General features: G+C 43.6%; 1 protein-coding gene across 3 annotated transcripts in view; it reads left to right on the top strand.

The window, feature by feature from the left end:
- The window catches only part of LOC310760724 (glutamate carboxypeptidase 2-like), a 55,082-nt gene that overhangs the window by 25,263 nt on the left and 4,826 nt on the right, over window positions 1–24,993 (top strand). For all 3 annotated transcript variants that reach the window (XM_083609799.1, XM_083609800.1, XM_083609801.1), the window contains exons 8-15: window positions 6,533–6,631; window positions 8,720–8,805; window positions 10,160–10,279; window positions 14,322–14,404; window positions 15,412–15,475; window positions 18,426–18,493; window positions 20,897–20,988; window positions 22,499–22,589. In XM_083609799.1, the coding sequence (XP_083465925.1) occupies window positions 6,533–6,631; window positions 8,720–8,805; window positions 10,160–10,279; window positions 14,322–14,404; window positions 15,412–15,475; window positions 18,426–18,493; window positions 20,897–20,988; window positions 22,499–22,589 (703 nt within the window). The remainder of the gene's footprint in view (window positions 1–6,532; window positions 6,632–8,719; window positions 8,806–10,159; window positions 10,280–14,321; window positions 14,405–15,411; window positions 15,476–18,425; window positions 18,494–20,896; window positions 20,989–22,498; window positions 22,590–24,993) is intronic.

The following is a 24,993-nucleotide window of genomic DNA, read 5'->3' as shown; positions in this document are numbered from 1 at the left end:
TTTTCCTTGTCTTACAAAGGCAGAAACCTTGAGCCAAAAAGAGGAAAAGTCAAGGGGTGGGAGAGGAAACCAGGGCTTAATATAGCGAACAAAAAGGTCATAGAATCATAGAATTGTAGACCCCAAGAGTCATGATTTTAAGATGATTTTAAGATGAAGAGTCTCATGCTTTACCGACTGAGCTGTCCTAGCAGCTTGGGAGATGAAGTTCTCAAATATATTTTCAAAGAACACATTCTCCTCTTTTCCTAAACGGATTGTGAACTTTATTCTCACTGTGGCAAGTTTGGGTTTCTTGAAGTATGTGGTTCATTGTGTAACTCCCAGAGCCAGTGTGGTGTAGTGGTTAAGAGCGGTAGACTCGTAATCTGGTGAACCGGGTTCGCTTCCCCGCTCCTCCACATGCAGCTCCTGGGTGACCTTGGGCCAGTCACACTTCTCTGAAGTCTTTCAGCCCCACTCACCTCACAGAGTGTTTGTTGTGGGGGAGGAAGGGAAAGGAGAATGTTAGCCGCTTTGAGACTCCTTAAAGGGAGTGAAAGGCGGGATATCAAATCCAAACTCTTCTTCTTCTTCTTCTTTTCTGCAACTCCATCTTAGATGCTGCCCCCTGCCCCAGTTTAAGCTATAATGCTAAACCTGCTTGTTAGGAAGCAAACCACATTGACCACAGTGGGATTTCTTTCTCATTTAGACATGCATTGGGTTATGTTATAATAATAATAATAATAATAATAATAATAATAATAATAATAATAATATTTTATTTATACCCTGCCCTTCCCAGTTCAAAAACCAGGCTCAGGGCGGCTAGCAACAAATTTAAAACACTTAATTATAAAAGCAGCATCAGTGAGGAGGCCAGGGGAGAATTAGTGGTGGGGTCTCAGACTGGGTGATCTTCATAAAAGGGGAGGGGGAGGGAAGAGAAGGGAAATAAAAGATCAGGCTGAATTCAAATTAAAGGCCAGGCGGAATAGTTCTGTCTTACAGGCCCGAGGGAAGGAGGTTAAATCCTGATGGGCCCTAGTCTCCTGGGACAGAGCATTCCACCAGGTCGGAGCCATCACTGAAAAGGCCCTGGCCCTGGTGGAGGATCGTCTGACTTCCTTAGGGCCCGGGACCTCTAAACTATGGTTGTTCATGGACCTTAAGGTCCTCTGCGGGGCATACCAGGAGAGGCGGTCCCGTAAATACGTTCTGTTGCCATAGAATCCTAGTTGGAAGGAACCTGAAGATCATCTAGTTCAACCCCCTGGGATTCAGCAATCTTTCACCAAATGTGGGGCTTGAATCCACAACCCCCTAGGTTAAGAGTCCCATGCTCTACCAACTGAGCCATGAGTGATCTTGTCAATGTATGTCTACGTGGTTGTCAGCCACATTATTGCACTAGGAAGATTTTTGCTTGCAGTCTTCCCACAGAGATTTGGTTGGCTGCTAGTGGGAAGTAAAAGACGAGCTTGCCAAAGCCTCAATGACACACTGGGCAATAGATATAGGTCACAATATAGATTTTAACCTCTGGGGGGGGAAACTCTGGAAAAGCAATTTGAAGTTCACAGCATGTTCCTCTTTGAAGGAGAACTACTTGAAAATGATTTACAGATGGTGTTTAACTTCGAGTAGGCTTGCTAATACGTATAAGACTGACTCAGATAAGTGCTGGAGATGTAATGAGTTTGAGGGAATGAGAGCCAGTGTGGTGTAGTGGTTAAGAGCGGTAGACTCGTAATCTGGGGAACCGGGTTCGCGTCTCTGCTCCTCCACATGCAGCTGCTGGGTGACCTTGGGCCAGTCACACTTCTCTGAAGTCTCTCAGCCCCACTCACCTCACAGGGTGTTTGTTGTGGGGGAGGAAGGGAAAGGAGAATGTTAGCCGCTTTGAGACTCCTTCGGGTAGTGATAAAGCGGGATATCAAATCCAAACTCTTCCTCTTCTTCTTCTTCTTTCACATGTGGTAGACTTGTAAAAGGGTAAAAGAGTACAGTGGACGCTCGGGTTGCGAACGTGATCCATGCGGGATGCACGTTTACAACCCGCAGTGTTTGCAACCCACGTCTCTGCGTCTGCGCATGCGTGGGTTGCAATTTGGCGGTTCTGCGCATGCACGACCACCGAAACCCGGAAGTAACCCATTCTGGTACTTCCAGGTTTTGGCAGTCCGCAACCTGAAAAAACACAACCTGAAGCATTTGTAATCCGAGGTGTGACTGTATTGGGGAATGATCCATAATGAATTGAAAAAAATGTTTAAAAGTACTTCCCCTCCCCCCCAAAAAAATCCAGAGTCCTTTCTTTTGGGGATAATTCAGACTGAAATTCCCAGGTGTCAAAAAAGGTTATTTATGTATGCCACTACTGCAGCCCATGTTTCGTTAGCCCAAAAATGGAAAACGAGCGAGGTCCCAACCAAAGAAGAATGGCAACTTAAGTTGACAGAATATGCGCAGCTTGCAGACTTAACATATAGAATAAGAGAACAAGAAGAACATACGTTTAGAGAAGATTGGAAAACATTTATTGAATATATGGGAAATAACTGTATAACTTAATGCTGTATAAGTTAATGCTGGCAGCATTAAGATAAGTTCAACAGTGTAAATAAGGTATGATGGATGTAATAAAGGAATGCTGAATGGTATAGTTTCTGTAAACTAGGCAATGATTTATGATATATAAAATGAACCATGGAAAGAGAAGAAGGGAAGTCATTGATATTTTAAGGATGTAAAAAATAAGTGCTTTAAATTGTAAAAAAGAATTAAATATATATATATATATACAGACCTTTGGTTGGTTGCTGCGAAAACAGGATATTGGACTAGATGGGCAAAATACCTTATCCCGAAGGCTCTTTTTTATGTTCTGATGTTGCTTATGGCACAGAAGGGCATAAACAGGGAGGGCAATTTATCCCTTTTGGGGAGAACTCGCCATCTGAGTGGCACCACAGCAGTAAAGGCCCTACTCTGTGCCTTAGCAGTTCTGACATTGGAACACTACTAAATTTGGATCAAGGCCTTATTTGACGGTGTGGGGAAATAGGGAGGTTAAAGAGAGAAGTTTTTCCCCTTAGAGACGAAGATCCCGGGCCGTTAAAGAGAGGGGGAAATGCCTTGAGTTTGGGAGTTAATAGGGAAGGAGTGCAAATATTTTTAGACTGGTGAGACATGTTCTTTGTGAGGCCAACTCCATTCTGTGACGCACCATTCTGCGCAGGGCAGAATTTTCTTAAGGAAATGTATAAGATGATGGCAGAGTCAGAAGTACACACACAACCCTTAATAAAATAAATGGAAGTGGGATTTTGGAGGGAGGATTTCTGATGAAACATGGAAATGAGTTTGGTGGCTGGTCCCTTCCAAAACTCCACGTCTTTATAATGAAAAAAAGCTTCTACAAAGCTCTTGTTGAATTGTTATCTTAAAGAATGAGCTACCTATTTCCAGAAGTTGAAGATAACTATTGGGTATATCAAGGTGTAAGAGCTGACTTGGTACTTATTTTGAGGAAGTGTGCTAGTATTTTTATTTTTTTTAAAAAAGAAGCAATGTCAAGAAAATGAAACGATATTGATTAACTCCTGTTCTGATAGTTATCTTGTTTGGCAATCTTAAAAGTGAAGTATTGGATGGAGATGGAGAAATGATTGCCACGCTGGCCAACTGCTGTACGTAGATAAGCAATCAGCCATAAGTACAGACAAAAAGTACCCTCTATTAATCAGAGATCCATTGAGCAGGATATAGGCCGTGAAAGCAGGATTTATGTTGAAAATGACTGACAGTATTAAATATAGAGAAGGCAGGCAAAGGAAGAAAAAGTTTCATTGGGAAAATGGCCAGTGGTTATTATTGTACTGGAACAGATAATGCGCAACCATATAGCTTATTTTGGTGTGCTGTAATCCTATGTTATTTTCTTCGTTTTCTCCTCCTCCTTTATATGGAAACTGTATATATACAGGAATCGAAAAGTTACTTTTTCATTTCAGGTTTCTTTCTTTTTCTTTTGCCTTGCTCGTTTCTGCATTACAGACTTTTGCATTCCAGATTTTCCTTCAAAAAATAATAAGGGAAAAACAATGCATTAGCATTCTATGGCTTGGGAACTATCTTCAAGGGCAGATCCACAAGGAGTACATCTGTAGTAATCTGTGTTGGAGATTCCTAGGGTCTTGTTTCTCAGGTGTCCCATGCCTCCAAAACTGCCTCCTTTCACTCTCCCAAGAAGTACTGATGGCCACCAACTTAGATGGTTAGACAAGAGGGTTAGACAAATTCATGGAAAGTAAGACTTTCAGTGGGTACCTCCCATGGTGACTGTGTTTCACATCTGCTGTTGGAAGCAGTACGTCTCTGAATGCCAGTTGTTGGAAATCACAAATAATAGTAATAGTAATAGTAATAATTTTTATTTATACCCCGCCCTCCCCAGCCAAGGCCGGGCTCAGGGCGGCTTACAAGCAATAATAAAAACAAGTTGAATGATTACAACTTAAAAACAAAATTAAAATACAACATTAAAATATTGAAACATTAAAATATTAAAATGTAGCCTCATTGCAGGAGGAGAAGGAAAAGAAAAAAGAAAGAGAGGGAGGGAATCAAATTGGCTCCAAGCCAAAGGCCAGGCGGAACAACTCTGTTTTACAGGCCCTGCGGAAATAGGGTGAATTCAGGTCCTGCTTGGAGGCTTTCCATAGATATGTGGTCAGTCACTGTGAGAACATGATTCTGGGGGGGGGGCCACCAGGTGGCGCATTGGAAGATGGCCAACAATAACATCTCTCTGACCCACACGAGGTAATTAAGAGGCTGCTATGAGAAGTATGCAGTCTTCCCGCCCCCCCCCCCCAAGGAGATGGGGGGGACTGCCTTGCCAGCGGTGTCTATAACGCACCCCCGGATTCGAAAGAAGGGGGTGCCCGGTCACTTGGCACAAGCCCTCGGTGAGGTTGGCTATTCCTGACGCTGTCTCCAATTAGCGCGTGCTGGTTCGCTTTAGCTCAAAAATATAATTGGAAACATATAATTGGAAAGAAGCTAAAGCACATACATCAAGCGAAGTTTGGGAGATAAGACTGCTGATTAATGGATCTCTGTGACCGGAGCAACGGACGGGACAAATAAATCAAGTGATGAACCACCATTAAGAGACTGGTATGTTTGGAGTTAAACGGAAGGGGGGTGGAGGAAAAAACTTTTCTTTTCTTTGCCTTATGTGAGTATTAATAACCCTCCACCCCAGAAAGAAGATCATTGCATTTTATTAATCACAAGCAGGAATTCAAGAACTGTGTGGAGTGAATTATAGATCAAAGAGATGATTGGTAAACAACGGAGAACAGAGGAGAGTTTTATGATGCAGCTTTAAATGGCGTCTCGCTAAGACAGGCTTGTCTAAGAAAGACGGGGGGAGGAGCACCAGGATCATCGGAATGTGAATGATGATTGGAATGTGATCTAAACCTGGCAGAGCCCTCCTGATAGACTTGGCAAGCCTGGGAAAATTAAAGGACAGACCGAAGATAAATTCTTTACGGAAGTGTGGAATGGCGGCTGTCCCTAAGTGATATGATTATTGGAGAGTGTAAAACCCACACAGAGGATGTTTGTTTCTAACCTGCTTGTGAAGATTATCAGAGATCGCAAAGAAAGGAATATATGATAACAACAAGAAGATGAAGAAAGTAATAAAGAGACTATCTGGATAGAACTGGATAGAGCTGTTTAATTAAAGCAGCAATATAAGTGATGCTTGGACCCCCGTTCGGAGCTTGAAGTATGGGTACCCCCAACAAAATTTAAAAATCTGGCTATATAATTTGGAACTAATGTGATTTGGAAATAATGTGATTTGATTGGCCTGTTAATAAAAATTATTTTTAAAAAAAGAGAGAACATGATTCTGGACTAGATGGGGATTTGGATTGATCCAGGAAGTCTCCTCTTGTCAGGCATGGCCAAAGTTGGCCCTCCAGCTGTTTTGGGACTACAGTTTCCATCATCCCTGACCACTGGTCGTGTTAGCTAGGGGTGATGGGAGTTGTAGTCCCAAAACAGCTGGAGGGCCAACTTTGGTCATGCCTGTCTTAAGTTCTTGTGTTCCTTATGGTCGCTGGTAAGATTGGGTTTTCCTCTTCTCTCTTGATCCTTCTGTAGCAGGTGGGTCTTCCTAGTGGATCACCCATCTCTAGCCGAAGGCATTCTAGGAAACAAGGTCTTCCACCCTCTGGCACTCAGCTGGCAAGTGATCTTCCAGACAAAACAACCCACAACCAAGTTTGAAAGCTTGGTTATGCCTGAAGTCTTTTTGCCTTCCGATTTTTATTTGCCAATCATTACCCTTTGGGGTTTCGCAGCTACAAAATGGAAGCGCCAAAAGAGGGACTTGGGAAAAAAATATTCTGGAAGCCTACATGCCAGAAGTTACTTCAGTTTTGAAATTTTTGTATGGAGGAACACACAATTGCTCCTACTTCTTTCTGGTATGGATGCCAACTGTAATGTTATCTTTTCCCAACAGAGACATGGGAGGACCACCCCCACCAGATGACAGCTGGAAGGGAAACCTCTCTGTGCCTTACAATGTTGGGCCAGGCTTCATAGGAAGTTCTTCAAAAAGGTGGGAGGAGAATATAATCTTGTGATGTTGAGTAAATGGTCAATAGGAAAATGGAGCCACAGAACCTGCACTGAATAAGAAAGGTTTAGTTGGTTAGAGTAGTGTCGGCTGTCTGTCTGTCTATCCTCTTTGTTTGGGACCAAACGAAGATCCCTCCTTAAGAACACCTTATTGTACTTGTATGAGCATACCTAAACTTTATTTATTTACTTATACGCCACCTTTTCCCTGACGGGACTCAGGGCAGCTTAGATATAAACTCAAGAACCACTGAAAACATGGAAAAATCAATCATTAAAATACAGTTACATATTGATGGAATTAGAATGATGTGCATATATAAAACCTGTTCAAAACATACCAATACAGTGGTACCTCAGGTTACATACACTTCAGGTTACAGACTCTGCTAACCCAGAAATAGAGATTCAGGTTAAGAACTTTGCTTCATGATGAGAATAGAAATTTTGGTCCGGTAGCGCAGCGGCAGCAGGAGGCCCCATTAGCTAAAGTGGTGCTTCAGGTTAAGGACAGTTTCAGGTTAAGAACGGACCTCCGGAACGAATTAAGTACTTAACCCGAGGTACCACTGTAATTACAATAAAAAACCAGCACGGCACCAGCCCTTTAATGGAAAGCAATCAGTTCCCAAAATCCTGTTGGAACAAAAAAAATATTCACTTGCTGGAAGAACAATAAGGAGGGAGCAAGTCAATAACTTGTCTAGGGAGGGAGTTTCAAAGTCAGGGAGCAGCCACTGAGAAGATCAGTGATTGTGTTCCTGCTTTCTGGCTGACCGGTAGAAAGGTAAAGGACTCCTGGACAGTTAAGTCTAGTCAAAGGCGACTGTGGGGTTGCGGTGCTCATCTCAGCTTTCAGGCCGAGGGAGCCAGTGTCATGTGGGTCATATGGCCAGCAGGACTAAACTGCTTCTGGTGCAATGGAACACCGTGACGGAAGCCAGAGCACACGGAAACACCATTTACCTTCCCACCACAGTGGTACCTATTTATCTACTGGCGAGCTTTTGAACTGCTAGGTTGGCAGGAGCTGGGACAGAGCAATGGGAGCTCACTCCATTGCAGGGATTCGAACCGCCAACCTTCTGATCGACAAGCCCAAGAGGCTCAGTGGTTTAGACCACAGCGGCGCCCTTTACCTTTTTGACCGGTAGAAGATGCTAGAGTAGCAGATACATAAACACGGTCTTCTCAGTGGTGGCTCCTCAACTTTGGAATTCCCTCACTAGGGAAATATATGTTAGGTTTCTGTTATGCCACTGTGCAGTTTTTGGAGTCACAAGACTCTGTTTACATTCCAGACTGTTGGAAGTCTCACAGGAGACGGGAAATAGATGTTGATGTTACTGGTTTCCTGTTTCTTTGTTCCAGTTGGTTCTCTGTCTTCCACAGAGAGCAGGTGTATATTCTTTTCTGTCCTGCATAGTTAGAAATAAAATGTAGCGATGTAGCTCATATTTCTCATCCTTCTGCTGCTGTCCGGATACTCTGCATATGGGGAATGTGCCTGAAGCCTCATCAAAGGCTTAGGTCATTAATCACCGTCGGAGGAAATTCCGATGGCACGACTGGAGGAGCAGCTCGGTCGTACGGAATTCCGACAATATATATGACCTCATTGCTGCTGGTTTTGCATATGACCTCATCACTGCTGGGACTTCCGCTTTCTTTCTTCCCTCTGCAGCACACAGCACCCCCTCCCATCAGATCTGCTTCAAATAGTCCCCTCAAACCCTTCAGAGCACCTTGAGTGGGGCAGGGCAGGAGGACTGCAGAGGGAAGGGGTATCCATTCTGCCAAAATCTTCTGTTTCCCTGACGGATGCTTCCATGTTGGACTCCATCTAGAAAGATGAGCACACAGGTTCAAAAAAAGTAGCTCTTATACTGAAGGCTGGTGTTAAAACTAAGTCCACCTTCTGAAAATGATATTTCGTAATTTATACAGGACTATAACTATGCAGAATTTCAGTCCTAATCCGTTCTGACTTTAAAGTTTAAAGCATGCATTTATTTCTTAACCTGACATTTAACACTTGGTTTTTTTATATATATTGCACTTGCATTAGCAAAGTCAAAATGCATGTCCACAGCATCAAAGAAGTAAGAAGAATTTACAATGTGATCGGTACTCTCCAAGGTGCAACAGAGCCAGGTAAAGCCACTCCCTTGCTCACGTTCCTTGTGGGATCAAGCCAGCAGAAGGGTTGTAGTTCAGAGGTAGAATGCATGGTTTGTATGATAAATGCCCCTGGCATTCCTGTGTAGAGATAAGAAAGGCTTTCACCTGAAATCCAGGAAGTCCTTCAAATTTAGCCAGTCCTCCAGACTAGATGGACCAATGATCTGACTCCTGATTTAATAATAATGCTATATTTTCCTAATACAGTCGTACCTTGGTTCTTGAACGGAATCTGTTCCGGAAGCCCATTAGACTTCCGAAAACGTTCAGAAACCAAGGCACGGTTTCTGATTGGCTGCAGGAGCTTCCTGCACTCAATTGGAAGCCGCGCCAGTCATTCGGCTTCCAAAAAAAGTTTACAAACTGGAACACTCGAGCCAAAATGCTCGACCCACAAGGCATTCATGTAAAAAGCCTTAAAGTAACTCTAAAAGCTAGGGGAAAATAACATATGCCATGCAATAACCTATAAAATAAATCCAGCGAAACAACAGTAAAAACTTCAGTGGCAAAAAAGTACTATCATAGACACCATAAATGTCATAATCCATCAGATGCTGGCTAGAAGATGCTGAGGGAAATTAATGATGGTGCCTGGTTGGTGCCTTTTTGGGAACAGCATTAGAAATGCAGGGAGCCACAACTGAAAAGGCCCCCTCCCTTTAAACTTCCCTCAGAGGCGGAAGAGGGACCTCAGATTGAAGGGTCTGGGTAGGTATGTTCTGAAGATATGTTCTGAAAGATATCGAGGTCTTGAGCCATGCAAGGCTGTCTAGTCGAAACCACTTCTATTTATTTGTTTTTATCCTGCTATTCCTCCTTTCATCAAGTCCAGCCATCCTTCAAAATTCACACGTCTCCAAACTGAAGTGAGCTTCTCCAGCTACAGAAAAATGTGCTACAAAAAAATAGGGGCGATCTGGCTGTGACATCTGTCACCCCATTGATCGCCAGGGTTGATTTGGCTGATCACTGGGGTGAAGTGTGCATTTAAATGCATTTATTACTGAACATACCCTATAAAAATGCAATTTATTAGGGGGAATGTCTCTGCAAAAATGTACATCAGACAAAACGGCATATAAAAATGTACACTAAGGGAAAGTGACTCTAAAATGCTGGTGAATTTTCATGAGGACTTTTTAAATCACATTGCAAACTGATGTGGGAACTGAACTAAAGATTGGAAGGATGAGAAAGGGAGACCAGAATGGTTAGACCCTCTCATCTCTAGCTCCAGATTATCCTCAGAGGGGCCCTTAAGTAGAACTCTTGTTGTGATTTATTGCACCCATTTAAAAATTAATCCTCATTTCCATTGATCCAGACAGGTACGTTATCCTAGGTGGCCACCGAGACTCTTGGGTCTTTGGTGGGATTGACCCGCAGAGCGGAGCAGCTGTTGTTCACGAGATTGTCCGGAGCTTTGGAAAGCTGAAGCAGCAAGGTGAGGCAAGAAGAATGCAGAACCTAAAAATCTGTCAGTTCGGGGATCCATCCATCCAACATCTCGTCTTCCTGTGTGCTGTTCTGTGGGTTCTTCCACCCCCTATCCTGAGGAATTTTTGAGGGGTGCACAGGGAGGAGGAAATGGAGGGGAAAGCCCAGGCTTCTGCTAGCAGAACTTGCTACTTGTGTCCAGCCCAGTCATAGGTGCCAACTCCCTGGGGTCCTGGCTGCCCAAGCACCCACAAAATTCCCCATGAAGGGGCTGGGTTGTTGTGCATGAAGGGGGAGCAGGAAAAAACTCAAACATGTAGCAGAGTTTCGGAAAAAAATAGACCAGAGGCAATTGTACTTCATCCAGCAGAGCTTTACTTGCTACTGAAGGTGAGTAGCTGTGCCGAAATGCCGGAGGAGCCTGGGCCCATAACCTGTCGTCCGTGAAGGGGAAGCAGGAAAAAACTTATACACATAGCATTTTCCGTACGTCCCCTGTACGGACAACACTGCGACACACATCCAGTGGAGCTGTGTGCACGTTTTAGCAGAATTCTGCAAGTAGCCAGACGGTGAAGGAATATGGCCTCACGATTTTATTATTTACAGCAAATTAAAACAACAAAACATGGCTGGTGTGAACAGCATCTCTCTCACACGTCTTCTTTGTCGGAGAGCAGAGAACGAAAAGCAAAGACGAAAAGCACAAAGAATGGAAGTTCTCTAGTCTGAGTTCCGTTCCCACACTTACAGCAGTATGGAATGTAAACATGGAATCATATGTCCCAGCAATGGGAGAATGAATTACAGTCATACCTCATGTTACATCCGCTTCAGGTTACGTTCTTTCAGGTTACGTCCCACGGCGACCTGGTAGTACTGGAAAGGGTTGCTTCCGGGTTTTGCCGCTCGTGCATGCTCAGAAGTGCAAAATGACGTCATGCGCATGCACAGAAGTGGCAAATCGCAAGCCACGCATGCGCAGGCGCGCCGCTGCGGGTTGGTTTCTTTTCATGTTACGAACAGGCCTCCGGAACGGATCCCGTTTGCAACCAGAGGTACCACTGTACTGACATCCATGGGCACCTATGGCACCCACAGCCCATGGCACCCATGGTCGTGGGACCAAGCTGCCACTCCTGAGCCCCATTATTTATGAGCCCATCTTCTTCAAATAAACCATAGGCAACAACTGACCATAGTACCTGGTTTGGACATAACAAAAACCGAGAGTTGAAAATGGAAATGGTTGCTTCCACCTCCTGGATCCAGGTGCGAAATACTGGCATGGGTGGTATGCAAGACATTCAGCCATGCAGCCAATCACCTTTTGGACCCTATAATCCGTACACCGGGATGTTCTGCATATATGATTCTACATCTGGGATAGTAAAGATTGGGCGTCTAATGTAAGGTTGGGGAAAAGGTTCTTCTTTTTATCTTCGTATGATCTACATCTTCCCTGCCACCCCCTGGTGTAAACACTGTGTTACAAAATAGGTTTATCTGTTTATTAGTTTGTTACTTTGTAAAATGAGTTCTGTAGGACAGCAGTTCAAATTCTGTGCACGGGGGTGGGGCTGAATTCTGTAACTTGAATAACTGATGACAATAGAACGCATTAGGGCGATTTCCCCTATTTAGACATAATTTATTTTGATTTGGGCTATCTTGGGAATGTGATTTTGGGTACAGATTTTTTATTTTTATTTTTATTACTTTATTGTGTGTGTCTTTCGATCTGTCTAGTATACAATGTAATGTAGCAACATGCAGAACCTTTGCAAGGAAAGGCCACATCTCAGCGGCAGAGCAGAAGGTCCCGGGTTCAAATCACAGCATCTCTAGGTAGGGCTGGGAGATACTCCTGCCTGAAATCCTGTAGAGCTGCTGCCAGTCAGTGCAGACAGTGCTGGGGTAGATGGAGCAATGGTCTGCCTTGGTATAAGAAAGCTTCCTAAAATCCAAAACGAAACAAAAAAATGAAGCAAAAATCCTTGCAGTTCAGAGGGTTTCAGTCTTTTTTCATTATTTCCCGTAACAGCTGCAATCCAGCATGCACTGAGGTTGCTGGGGTCTGATTGAAATCAATGGGACTGACAAACAGAAAAGAACAGTGCATGTAAATGGCTTGCCTTTGAATTGTTTTATTGATGATGGAGAGGCTTTAAGGAACAATGGCTTGTTGTTGTTGTTAAATGACCAAGTCAGAACTGCAAAGGACTTGCTCGGTTTGGTGTGAATAACATTTTGCAGAAGAATACGGCATCTTAATGGGTAAAGAAGCATGATACAAATCACTCCAGTCGATAGCAAGCTCAGGTTGTGAGTGATGATAGGAATGTAGCCAAAATGGGACACTGACAACATGGCCCTTTTATAATGTGTTGTGGGGAGGTTATTGGGTTGTTGTTGTTGTTTTGATTATGATTATGTATTTTGTGGTTTTATATTCTGATTTTATCCCATGAACTGCGCTGAAACCTGTGGTTATATGACAGAATAATAATAATAATAATAATAATAATAATAATAATAATAATAATAGGAGGATAAATCAACATGCCTGAGGGGCCCTGAGATTGGCAGTAGCACAAAAAATCCGTAAATGGCACTTCAGAAGGGCAAAACCTCCCCTCTGAAAAAAAATATGCCTTAGCCCACTGAAACTGAGCCTGTTCAGTAGCCACAGAACGCTGACTGTCAGTTGGAGAGGAAAACAAGCAAACCCAAAACAGGTGATGTGATGATGGAAAGCTCTGCTTGAAGTCCTTGCAGCTTGTAGTATCCTGGATGAAGGCACGGTTGGTAGACACGCAACTCTGAATGGGATTCCCTCTTACAACAAATCAAGGAGCGTACATTGAAACATTCTCTTGCAGGTCCCTCTTGTTAACTTCTGGTCCTGATCCCACTCAGAAAAAGGCCTACCTCAAGGTTATTTTCACCACTAGCTTCATCCTCTGATGAGCTGTGTGTGTGTGTGTGTGTGTGTGTGTGTGTGTGTGTGTGAGAGAGAGAGAGAGAGAGAGAGAGAGAGAGAGAGAGAGCTGGTGCAGAATGCAGCGGCCAGACTGTTGTCTGAAACACCTAGACCACGGGTAGGCAACCTAAGGCCCGGGAGCCGGATCTGGCCCAATCACCTTCTAAATCCAGCCCGTGGACAGTCCGGGAATCAGCGTGTTTTTACATGCATAGAATGTGTCTTTTTATTTAAAATGCACCTCTGGGTTATTTGTGGGGCATAGCAATTCATTCATCCCCTCCCAAAAAAATATAGTCCAGCCCCCCCACAAGGTCTGAGGGACAGTGGACCAGCCCCCTGCTGAAAAAGTTTGCTGACCCCTGACGTAGACACACACATATTGCACCTGTGCCAAGTTTTTCCTGGCTTTTGATCAGCTTTCAAGGTCTTCTAGTTGACATATAATTTCCTTAAGAACTCAGGACCGGGTGACTTGAAAGACCACTTGCCCCTGTATAGACCTGGCATAGCTGTCAACCTTTCCCTTTTTTTAAGGGAAATTCCCTTATTCCGAATAGGATTCCTCGCAAGAAAAGGGAGAAGTTGACAGCTATGGTGTGAGATCATTTCCGGGGAAATTATATTCATGGCATCGCACCCTACAGAATCTCACACCGCTGTGAACCCCAAGAATGGCCATTTTTTTGCTGTTGCCCCTATACTGGGGAATGCCCTTTCAGAATGTCTTCCCTCTGCTGTACACGACACAGCAACCGTTCATTGCTTCAGACGTCTTGTAAAGCCTTCTTCTTTTGCCTAGGCCATCCCTGACCCGCAAGACGGGACCCTGTGTTTCATGTATGAATCCCCTGAATTTCTGTTTTAGGTGCTTTTATTTTAGTTTTATTTTATTTGTTTTTCATTTTATGGTTTCCGTTTGTATTTTTGTTTTAAATCAATAGTGGTTTTTATATCTCGTGTGGCATACGCTGCTGCGGAGGTTTTTGAAATGCTAAGTGGTTTAGAAATGGTTTTTAATAAATATATTGTGTTTGTAATGATGCTCTCAATATCTCAACTGCAGGATGGAGGCCTAGGAGAACGGTGATATTTGCCAGCTGGGATGCTGAGGAGTTTGGCTTGATAGGATCTACAGAGTGGGCTGAGGTAAATCAATAGGAAGGACACTTCCAGGTGTTTGCTGTCTCTGAGTAGGATCCCTTCACACACAGTAGTACCTTGGTTCTCAAATGCCTTGGTACTCAAACAACTTGGAACCCAAACACTGCAAACCCGGAAGTAAGTGTTCTGGTTTGCGAACTTTTTCCAGAAGCCAAACCTACTCCGCTTTGAGTGTTACGCTTCTGTTTTGAGTGCCACACTTCTGTACTGAGTGTTACGCTGTGGTCTGCCTGTTTTTGCCATTTATTTTGCGCTTTTGCGGCTCTTTTTGTTTTGTTTTTGTGACTGTGTGGAACCCAGTTCAGCTACTGATTGATTGACTGTGTGGCTGCAGTATATTGTTTGTTGCTTTCATTTTATGGATCAATGGTCTCGTTAGATAGAAAAATTCATGTTAAATCGCTGTTTTAGGGATTGTTTTTAAAAGTCTGGAACGGATTGATCTGTTTTGCATTACTTTCTATGGGTAAGCGCACCTTGGTTTTGGAACGCTTTGGTTTTGGAACAGACTTCTGGAATGGATTAAGTTTGAGAACCAAGGTACTACTGTAGTGCCCAGTTCAGGCTGCATAGTTACAGCCGATTTGGAACTCTTGTACAACAAACACACGTCCTAAAAAGATCAGGTTTTTTGTGATAAGGAAAATGCTGAGGAAATTGGGCTAATGGTATTCTTGTTGCAGTTGTCACATATAAAAACAATTTTTAATCATGCTTGTGAATCTCTGTACCTACTATACCAAGTAAAAGGGCTTCTGGTTTTTTTACAAATGTACATTTCAACATTTAAAAAATCTCATTATAAATCATTTCCCATAAGTATTTTACTTTCTTACATTCCCACCACATATGGTAAAAAGTACCTTCTTTTCCCTTACATTTCCAGCATTTATTATTTGTTTTGTACATTTTAGCTGATTTCATCTGTACATCATTTTCACCATAGAGAAATATTTGAACATGAACAAACATTTTCTTCATTTCCATTGTAGGAAAATGTCAAAATACTGCAGGAGCGTGGCGTGGCTTATATCAATGCTGATTCCTCCATAGAAGGTAAAATATATGCAAGTTTTAATAGAGAATGAGAAGGGTGTGGTCACTGGGTTGTCTTTTGGGTTTAAACTTCATAAACATGTAGTCCTTGGGTTGGGGAACAGGTTTTGTTTGCATTTACCTTTCCCGCCCCAACCTGGCCACAGTGATCCATGCGACAGTCACCTCCAGGCTTGACTACTGTAATTCACTCTACACGGGGCTGCCCTTGAAGCTGTCCCAGAAACTCCAGCGGGTGCAGAATGCTGCAGCAAGGTTCCTCACGGGGTCTCTGCCATGGGAGCATATTCACCCAGTGCTTTTCCAGCTGCACTAGCTCCCGGTGGGGTACAGGGTCAGATTTAAGGTGCTGGTTTTGACCTTTAAAGCACATCACGGCCTAGGACCCTCATACCTACGGGACCGCCTCTCCCGGTATGCCCCACGGAGAGCCTCAAGGTCCATAAATAGCAACACCCTAGTGGTCCCGGGCCCTAAGGAAGTTAGATTAGTTTCAGCCAGAGCCAGGGCCTTTTCAACTCTGGCTCCGGCCTGGTGGAACGCTCTGCCTCATGAGACCAGGGCCCTGCAGGATCTGATTTCTTTCCGCAGGGCCTGTAAGACAGAGTTGTTCTGCCTGGCCTTTGGCTAGGAGCCAATTTGATTCCCTCCCCCTCTTTCTTTTTCCTTTTTCCTTACTCCTCCTGTGATGAGGCTGCATTTTAATATTTTAATGTTTCAATATTTTAATGTTGTATTTTAATCTTGTTTTTAAGTTGTATTCATTCAACCTGTTTTTATTATTGCTTGTTAGCCGCCCTGAGCCCGGCCTTGGCTGGGGAGGGCGGGGTATAAATAAAAATTATTATTATTATTATTATTATTATTATTATTATTATTATTATTTGCTTGTTTGGGCAGAATTTGGGAAATGACATAAAATGAGCTGTGCTGAATCTGGCACAATGTTGTGGTGTATTCAAACATGGGGATTACTATCTCAGTTTTTCTGGTTATAAAATGCTAGTGCTTCTCTCCTGGTTTCTAATTTCCCTTTTACAATGCATTTTATGGAACTGTGGATTTTTTTAAAAAAATCAATATACCACCATGGCATGCTAAATTTAATTCCCACCAGTGGGTGTAATGTGATGCAACAGCGACCTCATTTGCACTTCTGTTCCTCCACTAAAATGAATATTCGGTCCATTAATTTCATTGGGGGTGGATCTAGACACAGGGGGAAAACCGCTGTAAATAAGTCGGAAATTAGATTGTTAAGACAAAAGAAAGAAATCTCTATGGAAAGCCGCGTTTTAAAATTCCCTGCTCTCTGGCGCCATCAGCTGTTGCATGTTCATAGCACATTCAAATCACTGTATCTTTGCTAATGTAGCTGAGTCCTGGGTTTGATCTGAATAAAACTTGGTTGAATACCACCCAATAAAGCATTCAGGCCAGCGTGCATCAGAAAATACAACATCATGCAGTGAAACTCAAAAGAGAAGAAGATAGGCAGAGGAAGGTGATAGACTACATGGGCTTGGCAGAAATGACGAGCAGAATCCGAAACCAGGGAAGAGAGGCAGCGCAAGAAGAATGGAAAAAATTCAAGGACTATTTAAAGAAATATTACAAAGTTAATGAAAGTTAGAATGATGTTGGACTGGAAAGTAAATGGTTACTATTAGCAATGGTTAAGACAAGGAGAATAAGGAAGAATAGTCTAAATTTAAATTAAAATAAGGGAAGATTTGCTGAACAATCGATAAGAATTTGGAATACAGAAAGGGGAGGCATGAGGAAGTCGGGGAAGAAAGGTATATGAAATTAGGATATGAAATGATACATGTTTTTTGTTCTGTTTTTGTCTTTGTATGTTTATGTTTGTTGTGTTGTGTTTATATGGAAAAAATAAAAATATTATAAAAAAAAACAAAAGAGAAGAAGATAGTAAATTGAAGGAGTTAATTTTATTAGAAATATGATCTTGGAGAACTGTTACAATGTGATACAATGAAATTCAGTTAGGGAGGATTTGAGGAAGTCAGTAAACAATGAAAGTTAAATTAGGTCTTAGAAGTAATAAGTGTTTTATTGTTTTTCTTTAGTATTGTAATATGTTTCTCTTTTTGTGTGTTTTGTATGTTTTGTATATTATTTCTGTTATAAATGTGGAAAATTAATTTTAAAAAAATTGAAGGGGAAAAAAAAGGAAACTCAAACCAGAAATTTAAAAAGATGGGTTGTATCCTCTGCTCTTTGATCTAGTGGGGGCTTCTGGGATTGGGAGAAAAGAGGTCTTAGATTTCCATTGCCTCCCACAGTTTCAAATGGCCCCCAGTCCTATGGAACAGATTAAGGGGGTGCAGGGATTGCAGATACATAGCTATCAACGTTTTCCTTTTTTTGAGGGAAATTCCCTTATTTCAAATAGGATTCCTCGCAAGAAAAGGGAAAAGGTGACAGCTAGAATCCCCTCCTTTCCCTTCTGTTTATGGAAGCTGTCCCTTGGATTAAAGAGCCTTCCATTAGTGGAGTTTGGTGCATACTCTGCCACTGGTTGCACAAATGCGCATACAGATGTTTAAAACAACTTCATGATTTTTATATTCAAGCCCCATTTAATAGTCATAGAATAGAATCATAGAGTTGGAAGATTCTTCCAGTCCAACCTTCTGCAATGCAGGACCCCCTTGCCCAACATGTGGCTCAAACCCACGACCCTAAGATTCAGAGCCTCGTGCTCTACCAACTGAGCTATCTAAAAGACAGTAGAGTGGCAACTACCCATGTGGCGTAGTGGTTAGAGTGATGGACTATGATCCGGGAGACCAGGGTTCAAATCCCCTCCCGGTTGTGACGCTCGCTGGGCGACTTTGATCAAGTCACGGGGAGGAGTGCTCGACCCCCCCCCCCCCGAGGAAAGGCGTGATACAAATGCAATTAACTGATATTACTTCTCTTTCAGGCAACTACACACTTCGAGTTGACTGCACCCCGCTGATGTATAGCCTGGTATACAATCTGACTAAAGAGGTAAAATAAAAAAAGAGGAAGGGGGGAATGAACTCTAAGAAGAAACGTAATAGATTTATTCATTTGTTATATCTCTATCCCACTCTTCCACAGTAAGAGCTGTTCGACAGTGGAATTTGCTGCCAAGGAGTGTGGTGGAGTCTCCTTCTTTGGAGGTCTTTAAGCAGAGGCTTGACAACCATATGTCAGGAGTGCTCTGATGGTGTTTCCTGCTTGGCAGGGGGTTGGACTCGATGGCCCTTGTGGTCTCTTCCAACTCTATGATTGATTCTATGATTCTATGATTCTATGATTCTATGATTCTATGATTCTATGATTCCTTTTTGGGGAGCCTCACCTGAGACCCTCAACCTCCTCCCATACATGGCTTGGCTTCAATGACAATTTTTTAAAAAAATTGGTTTATTTGGTTTTTCAGATAAAAAATTTATAGTCCAACATACAATATAAAAACAAGATTCCAAGGAATCTCTTGGACTTCCCTCCTCCCTTTTGTGGGTCCTGTTATTAATCATTTCCTCCTGTATCTTTTATAATAATCCAAATCTCTCCATTGTATCCAAAATTCACCATTAAACTACAAGTCATATTCCAATCCGTCTAACAATTTTAATTGTTTACAATGGTCTTTGAAATAAGTTATAAATTTCCCCCATTCCTTATTAAAATTTTGGTCTTCCTGATTTCTGATTCTTCCAGTCATTTTAATCATTTTGGCATAATCCAGCAACTTGATCTGCCCTTCTTCTCTGGTAGAGACTTTATCTTCTTTCCATCTCTGGGCCGATAACATCCGCGCAACCGCGGTCGCATACATAAATAGTCCTTTCTGCTCTCTTCAGATTCCGGCACCTAGAATTCCTAAAAGGAAAGCTTTAGGTTTTCTAGGAAAGGTTATTTTAAACATTTTTTTCAACTCATTATATGTCATTTCCCAAAATTAGTCGAGAAAGACTTAGAGAATCACATGCCACTTCTCTGCTTACTACGCAATTCCACCTGGCAAGCATGGGTCTGAGCCGTTTTTGCCTTCGTCCCATCACTTTACCCTGGAAAATCCTCTCTTTAGTGCTCAATTAGAACAAACAGCAGTCCGCAGGAAACTCGACTGCCATTTGGTATCTAAAGCCCTTAACGCTTGGAACCAATTGATCTACAAAATGGCCTGTGACCACATGACCGCTTCGATTGGTGGAACTGACAGTGCTACAGGTGCGACATAATAACCTGCTCTGCATTTGTGAGAACGCTGTCGTTTCATGTGGCAGAGCCTCCACGTTGGAACTCCCTGCCTATTGAAATTGAACAGTCCCCTTCTCTGTACTCTCTTCGGCGCCAGCTAAAAACCATTCTCATTTAGACCAGCCTATCCAGAGGCCTGGAAAGCCCAGGTCATTTTAATCTGTTTTAGTGTTTTTAACTTTTGCATGTTTTAAAGCAGGGTTGTAAATCATAGGATCATGGAATTGTACAGCTGAAGGGACTACAAAGGTTGTCTACTCCAACCCCCTACAATTCATGTATCTTTTTGCGCAGTGTGGGGCTCAAACCCACAGCCCTGAGATGAAGAGTCTCACGCGTTACCAATATTTCTTTATTTTACTGTTATATCTTTCGTAAGCCGCTTTGAGGTTACTTACAATCAAGCGGTGTAAAAATTTTAGGAAATGAGTGAATGAATGAACACAATGAATGTTTTATATTTTGTGGACCGTTTTGAGGTTACAGTCATATCTTGGGATAAATGTGCTTCAAGTTAAGTATTTTCGGGTTGCACTCCGTGGTGACCCGGAAGTAACAGAGCGTGTTACTTCCAGGTTTCACCTCGCGCGCATGCGCAGATGGTCAAAATGACGTCATGCGCATGCGCGGAAGCGGCGAGATGCGGCCCACGCATGCGTGGACACGGGTTGCGTTCAGGGTGCGAACGGGGCTCTGGAACGGATCCTGTTCGCATCCCGAGGTACCACTGTACTTACAATCAAGCGGTGTATAATTTTTAGGAAATGAATGAATGAATGAACACATTTATGGAACTCCCAGCTGGGCAAAAAAATCCATCTGCCTCTATCAGTGCAATCTGAAAACTTTTTTATTTGCTTTGAGATACAGCCATTGTTGTCTCCGACTTTGTTGCTGTTCTGTCTTTGATTGGCAGGTGCTAATGTGGTGGTTGTTTTTCAAATTACTGTTTTGTGATTGCATTCCTGTTCTTTTATATCACTACCTGCTCTGTGGTCCTTTGGGAATGGGGTGGGGGAAGGCAAGCAATAAAACTGATGGGGGGGGAGGAGGTTCTTTCTGCCTCCCGTCTCTTGTTTCCCATGGAATAGGAAGAGGGCAGCTTGTTTGTTGCCCATCGCTTTTGTTTTCACGTTTGCAAAACTTACTATGTTTTAATAGATACCAAGCCCCGATGAAGGCTTTGAAGGCAGATCTCTTTATGAAAGCTGGCATGAGAAAAACCCCTCAACAGAGCAGGAAGGTGTGCCCAGGTAAATTCCAGGGGGATTGGGATGGAGAGGGGATGGCGGAGGAAACGACTGTGGTCCCTTCCAGAAGTGGGGTTTCTTCATTTAACTGTTGTGTCACAAGGACTGAAGTGCAAAACAAGCAGGGCAGAAATGGGACAACTGTGCCTCATTGGCCTTCAGTTGATCTCCCTAGAGAGACAGTGTGGTGTAGTGGTCAGAGTGTAGGACTAGGAGCTGGGACACTAGAGTTCAAATCCCTTCCTGGCCATGAAACCTCACTAGTGTTGTTGGACCAGTCAGCCTACCTCACTGGGTTGTTGTGAGGATGAAACGAGGACAGAGAGAGCCAAGTACACCACTGTGAGCTGTTTGGAGGAAAGATGGGTTATGCATTTGTTACTATTATTTCAATTTATTAGTCACTTACTATGTAAAAGAAATTGGGACGCGGGTGTCGCTGTGGGTTACACCACAGAGCCTAGGACTTGCCGATCAGAAGGTCGGTGGTTCGAATCCCCGTGACAAGGTGAGCTCCCGTTGCTCAGTCCCTGCTCCTGCCCACCTAGCAGTTTCGAAAGCACGTCAAAGTGCAAGTAGATAAATAGGTACTGCTCCGGTGGGAAGGTAAACGGTGTTTCCGTGCGCTGCTCTGGTTCGCCAGAAGCAGCTTAGTCATGCTGGCCACATGACCCGGAAGCTGTACGCCGGCTCCCTCGGCCAATAAAGCGAGATGAGCGCCGCAACCCCAGAGTCGGCCACGACTGGACCTAATGGTCAGGGGTCCCTTTACCTTTACCTTTATGTAAAACAAAATTTAAAAATTCCTTCCAGTAGCACCTTGGAGACCAACTAAGTTAGTTATTGGTATGAGCTTCCGTATGCATGCACAATTCTTCAGATACTTTTAACTCTTTACTATGTAAAGAGTCTCTTAGTGGCAACCCAGCCAGATGGATGGAGTATTATTATTATTATTATTATTATTATTATTATTATTATTATTGTTGTTGTTGTTGTTGTTATTATTGTTATTATTATTATTATTATTATTAGCAGTAGTATTTATTACTACTACTAAGTCACCATCCCTTGTGGAGTGTTCCCTCAGCCTCCTCTCTTTTCCCCTCTCATTGGGTGTCCTCTGGGCAGCTGCAGCTGACGCCTCTGGTCTCTGAGCTGCCCCCCCACCTGCCCCAAAGAGAGGTGCCTCCTCACACTGCCCCACAGGGGCCTGGGAAACACCCCCTGGCCAGCCCCAGAGGCACCATTCACCTGGGGAGCTTGTAGCCAGGGCTGCTGCTGCAACAAACAGCCATGCAAGCCTTTGGGAGGCAGAGACAATAGCTGAATTTTAAAAGCATAACATAAAATTAGAAAAAAAGAGCAATGTGTTACAATGAAAGCTAGACAATAACCCCTAAAAAAGATCAGTGTGTACAGTGTGTTGCTTTGAAAACAACAGTTTTATGGCAATGTTTACCCAGTTTGCCCTCTCTCCTGTCTTTTTTTTTTTTTTTTCATTTCACAAAAGGATTAACAAGCTGGGCTCTGGCAATGATTTTGAAGTCTTTTTCCAGAGGTTGGGCATCGCTTCCGGAAGAGCTCGATACACGAAAAACTGGGTAAGCCTGTTCTGTTACTTCCACAGCATCTTGAAATAAGCATCCTGGGGGAATTTGGATATAAATCCCTTTAAAAGCTCACTGTGATTTATTGTTGTTGGCATATGTATATCTGGGAAGACGATGGAGGAGTTTGCCTTTTGGGGGTGAAGTCAAACTGTTGGAAGCTTGCAGCGCGTGCTGTGGCTGGAGAGACGGATACAGGAGAGACATGTTTTGTTGCAGCTGGGGCAGATGAAGGCGTCCGGTTGTGCTGCTGCAGATGCACCATGACATTTCATCTCTCTTTTTTTTTTCTTTTATTGACATGACATTTCATCTCTCTGTACTCCTCCCAGCCGTCATTCCCTCTCTGGTCAGCACTGTGGATTCACAACCTGACTGTCTGTCTCCAGCATAGGAGCCAATTCCTAGGGGCCGAGGTCCCTTCAGCCCCCCTGGTAAAATATTTGAGGGGCTGGTGAGCACTGCCGTTTGAATAGTGTGCATCTTGTGAGTGATTACGTGCCCCCTCCCTCAATATTTTATTCAAGCTGGCACCCCTGGTCTCCAGGCACTGCAGATTTATTGTAGACGCCAAGTTAACCTGGCAAAATTCACTGGAAGCGAAAGGCTGTGGAGTTCTGTAAGACTAAAACAGACTCCAAAGATTATTTAAGACCAGTGGAGGCTGGCACTCATTCAGATTCACAGGACGGAAGCCACTGACAGGTTGTTGTTGTTGTTGTTTTGTTGTTTAGTCATTTAGTCGTGACTGACTCTTTGTGACCCCATGGACGCCAGGCACTCCTGTCTTCCACTGCCTCCCGCAGTTTGGTCAAACTCATGCTGGTAGCTTCGCGAACACTGTCCAACCATCTTGTCCTCTGTCGTCCCCTTCTCCTTGTGCCCTCCATCTTCCCAACATCAGGGTCTTTTCCAGGCAGTTTTCTCTTCTCATGAGGTGGCCAAAGTATTGGAGCCTCAGCTTCAGGATCTGTCCTTCCAGTGAGCACTCAGGGCTGATTTCCTTCAGAATGGATCAGTTTGATCTTCTTGCAGTTCATGAGACTCTCCAGAGTCTCCTCCAGCACCATAATTCAAAACCACTGACAGGTAGAGGAAAGCTATTCTGCTTTTGCCTCTGTCCTCCTCCCAAATCTATAGAGGCTACACTAAGGAGGAGATCCTATGACAAGATGTGTCAGGATGAGCAGTTTAGGATTCATTGCATCTTTGGCTCAATCAGCCAATCCCTGGCTCAGCTCGGCTCAGCCAGAGAGTTAAGCCAGTTGCTGCAAAGGACAGGAGAGAAAAGTGCCCTTGGGGTCAAATCCTGCTTGTGGGTTTCTGGTTGGCCACTGTGGAAACAGGATGCTGGACTAGGTGGGCCATTGACCTGACCCAGCAGGGGTGTTCTTACATTCTTAAGAATGTAACTAACCCCAGCTCAGCATAATTTACTCAATGCGGCTTAGATGGGTCTCAGCCAGCTGAGGTGAGGCCAGTGAGGTTCCCCCAAAAGGGGTGTTCTGGAGGCATTGCACTGCAAGACCAAAGACAGGGAGACATAGCTTGGATGCTAACTTTGTCCAGTTGGGTCATGCAACTTGGAAACCCTGAATTCCATACCTGAACGTGCAGGCAGGCAGGAAGTCGACCAGCAGAATATATACAAGCAGAGCCCAAGCATGACATTCTAAGAGTGAGTGTCAGGCTTCAGGGAATCTGACCCCCCCCCCCTCCCTCACGGCAGGCTGCCAGTAATAGATAAACAAGAAGCTCTTACCAAAGTCTTTATTCAGTATTCGCCTCTTGGGGTAATGGCATTGCTCCGGGTAATCTCCTTCCCCCTTCCCTTCTCAGTCATCAACAGCGCCACCCATTTTACGGTGTCTGCTTAAGGCCAATTGCCTCTTAGCCCTTTCTTCTCCCGCTTTCACTGCTCGCTATGTTCTGGTAGAAGGCGGGTCTGGAATGCTCTCTAGTGATAATGTAGGTACCAGTGTTAGTCTGACGCAGTCGAAATATATAAAAAAATTAAAAATTGTCCAGTAGCACCTTAGAGACCAACTAAGTTTGTTCTTGGTATAAGCTTTCGTGTGCATGTATCTGAAGAAGTGTGCATGCACACGATAGCTTATACCAAGAACAAACTTAGTTGGTCTCTAAGGTGCTACTGGATAATTTTTTATTTTTTATATATATACAGTGGACGCTCAGGTTGTGAATGTGATCCGTGCAGGAGGCACGTTCGCAACCTGCAGTGTTCGCAACCCACAGAACCACGTCTGTGCACGTGCTGGTCACGATTTGGCACTTCTGTGCATGCGCAAAGTGTGATTTAGTGCTTCTGCGCATGCATGAGCACCAAAACCCAGAAGTAACCTGTTCCGGTACTTCCGGGCTTGGCGTGGTACCATTA

Source organism: Podarcis filfolensis, assembly GCF_964270895.1.
Source record: "Podarcis filfolensis genome assembly, chromosome: 4".
Taxonomy (NCBI): Eukaryota; Metazoa; Chordata; class Lepidosauria; order Squamata; family Lacertidae; genus Podarcis; species Podarcis filfolensis.
The sequence above is the reverse complement of the archived record's forward strand: the minus strand, read 5'-3'. Positions and strand labels throughout refer to the sequence as shown.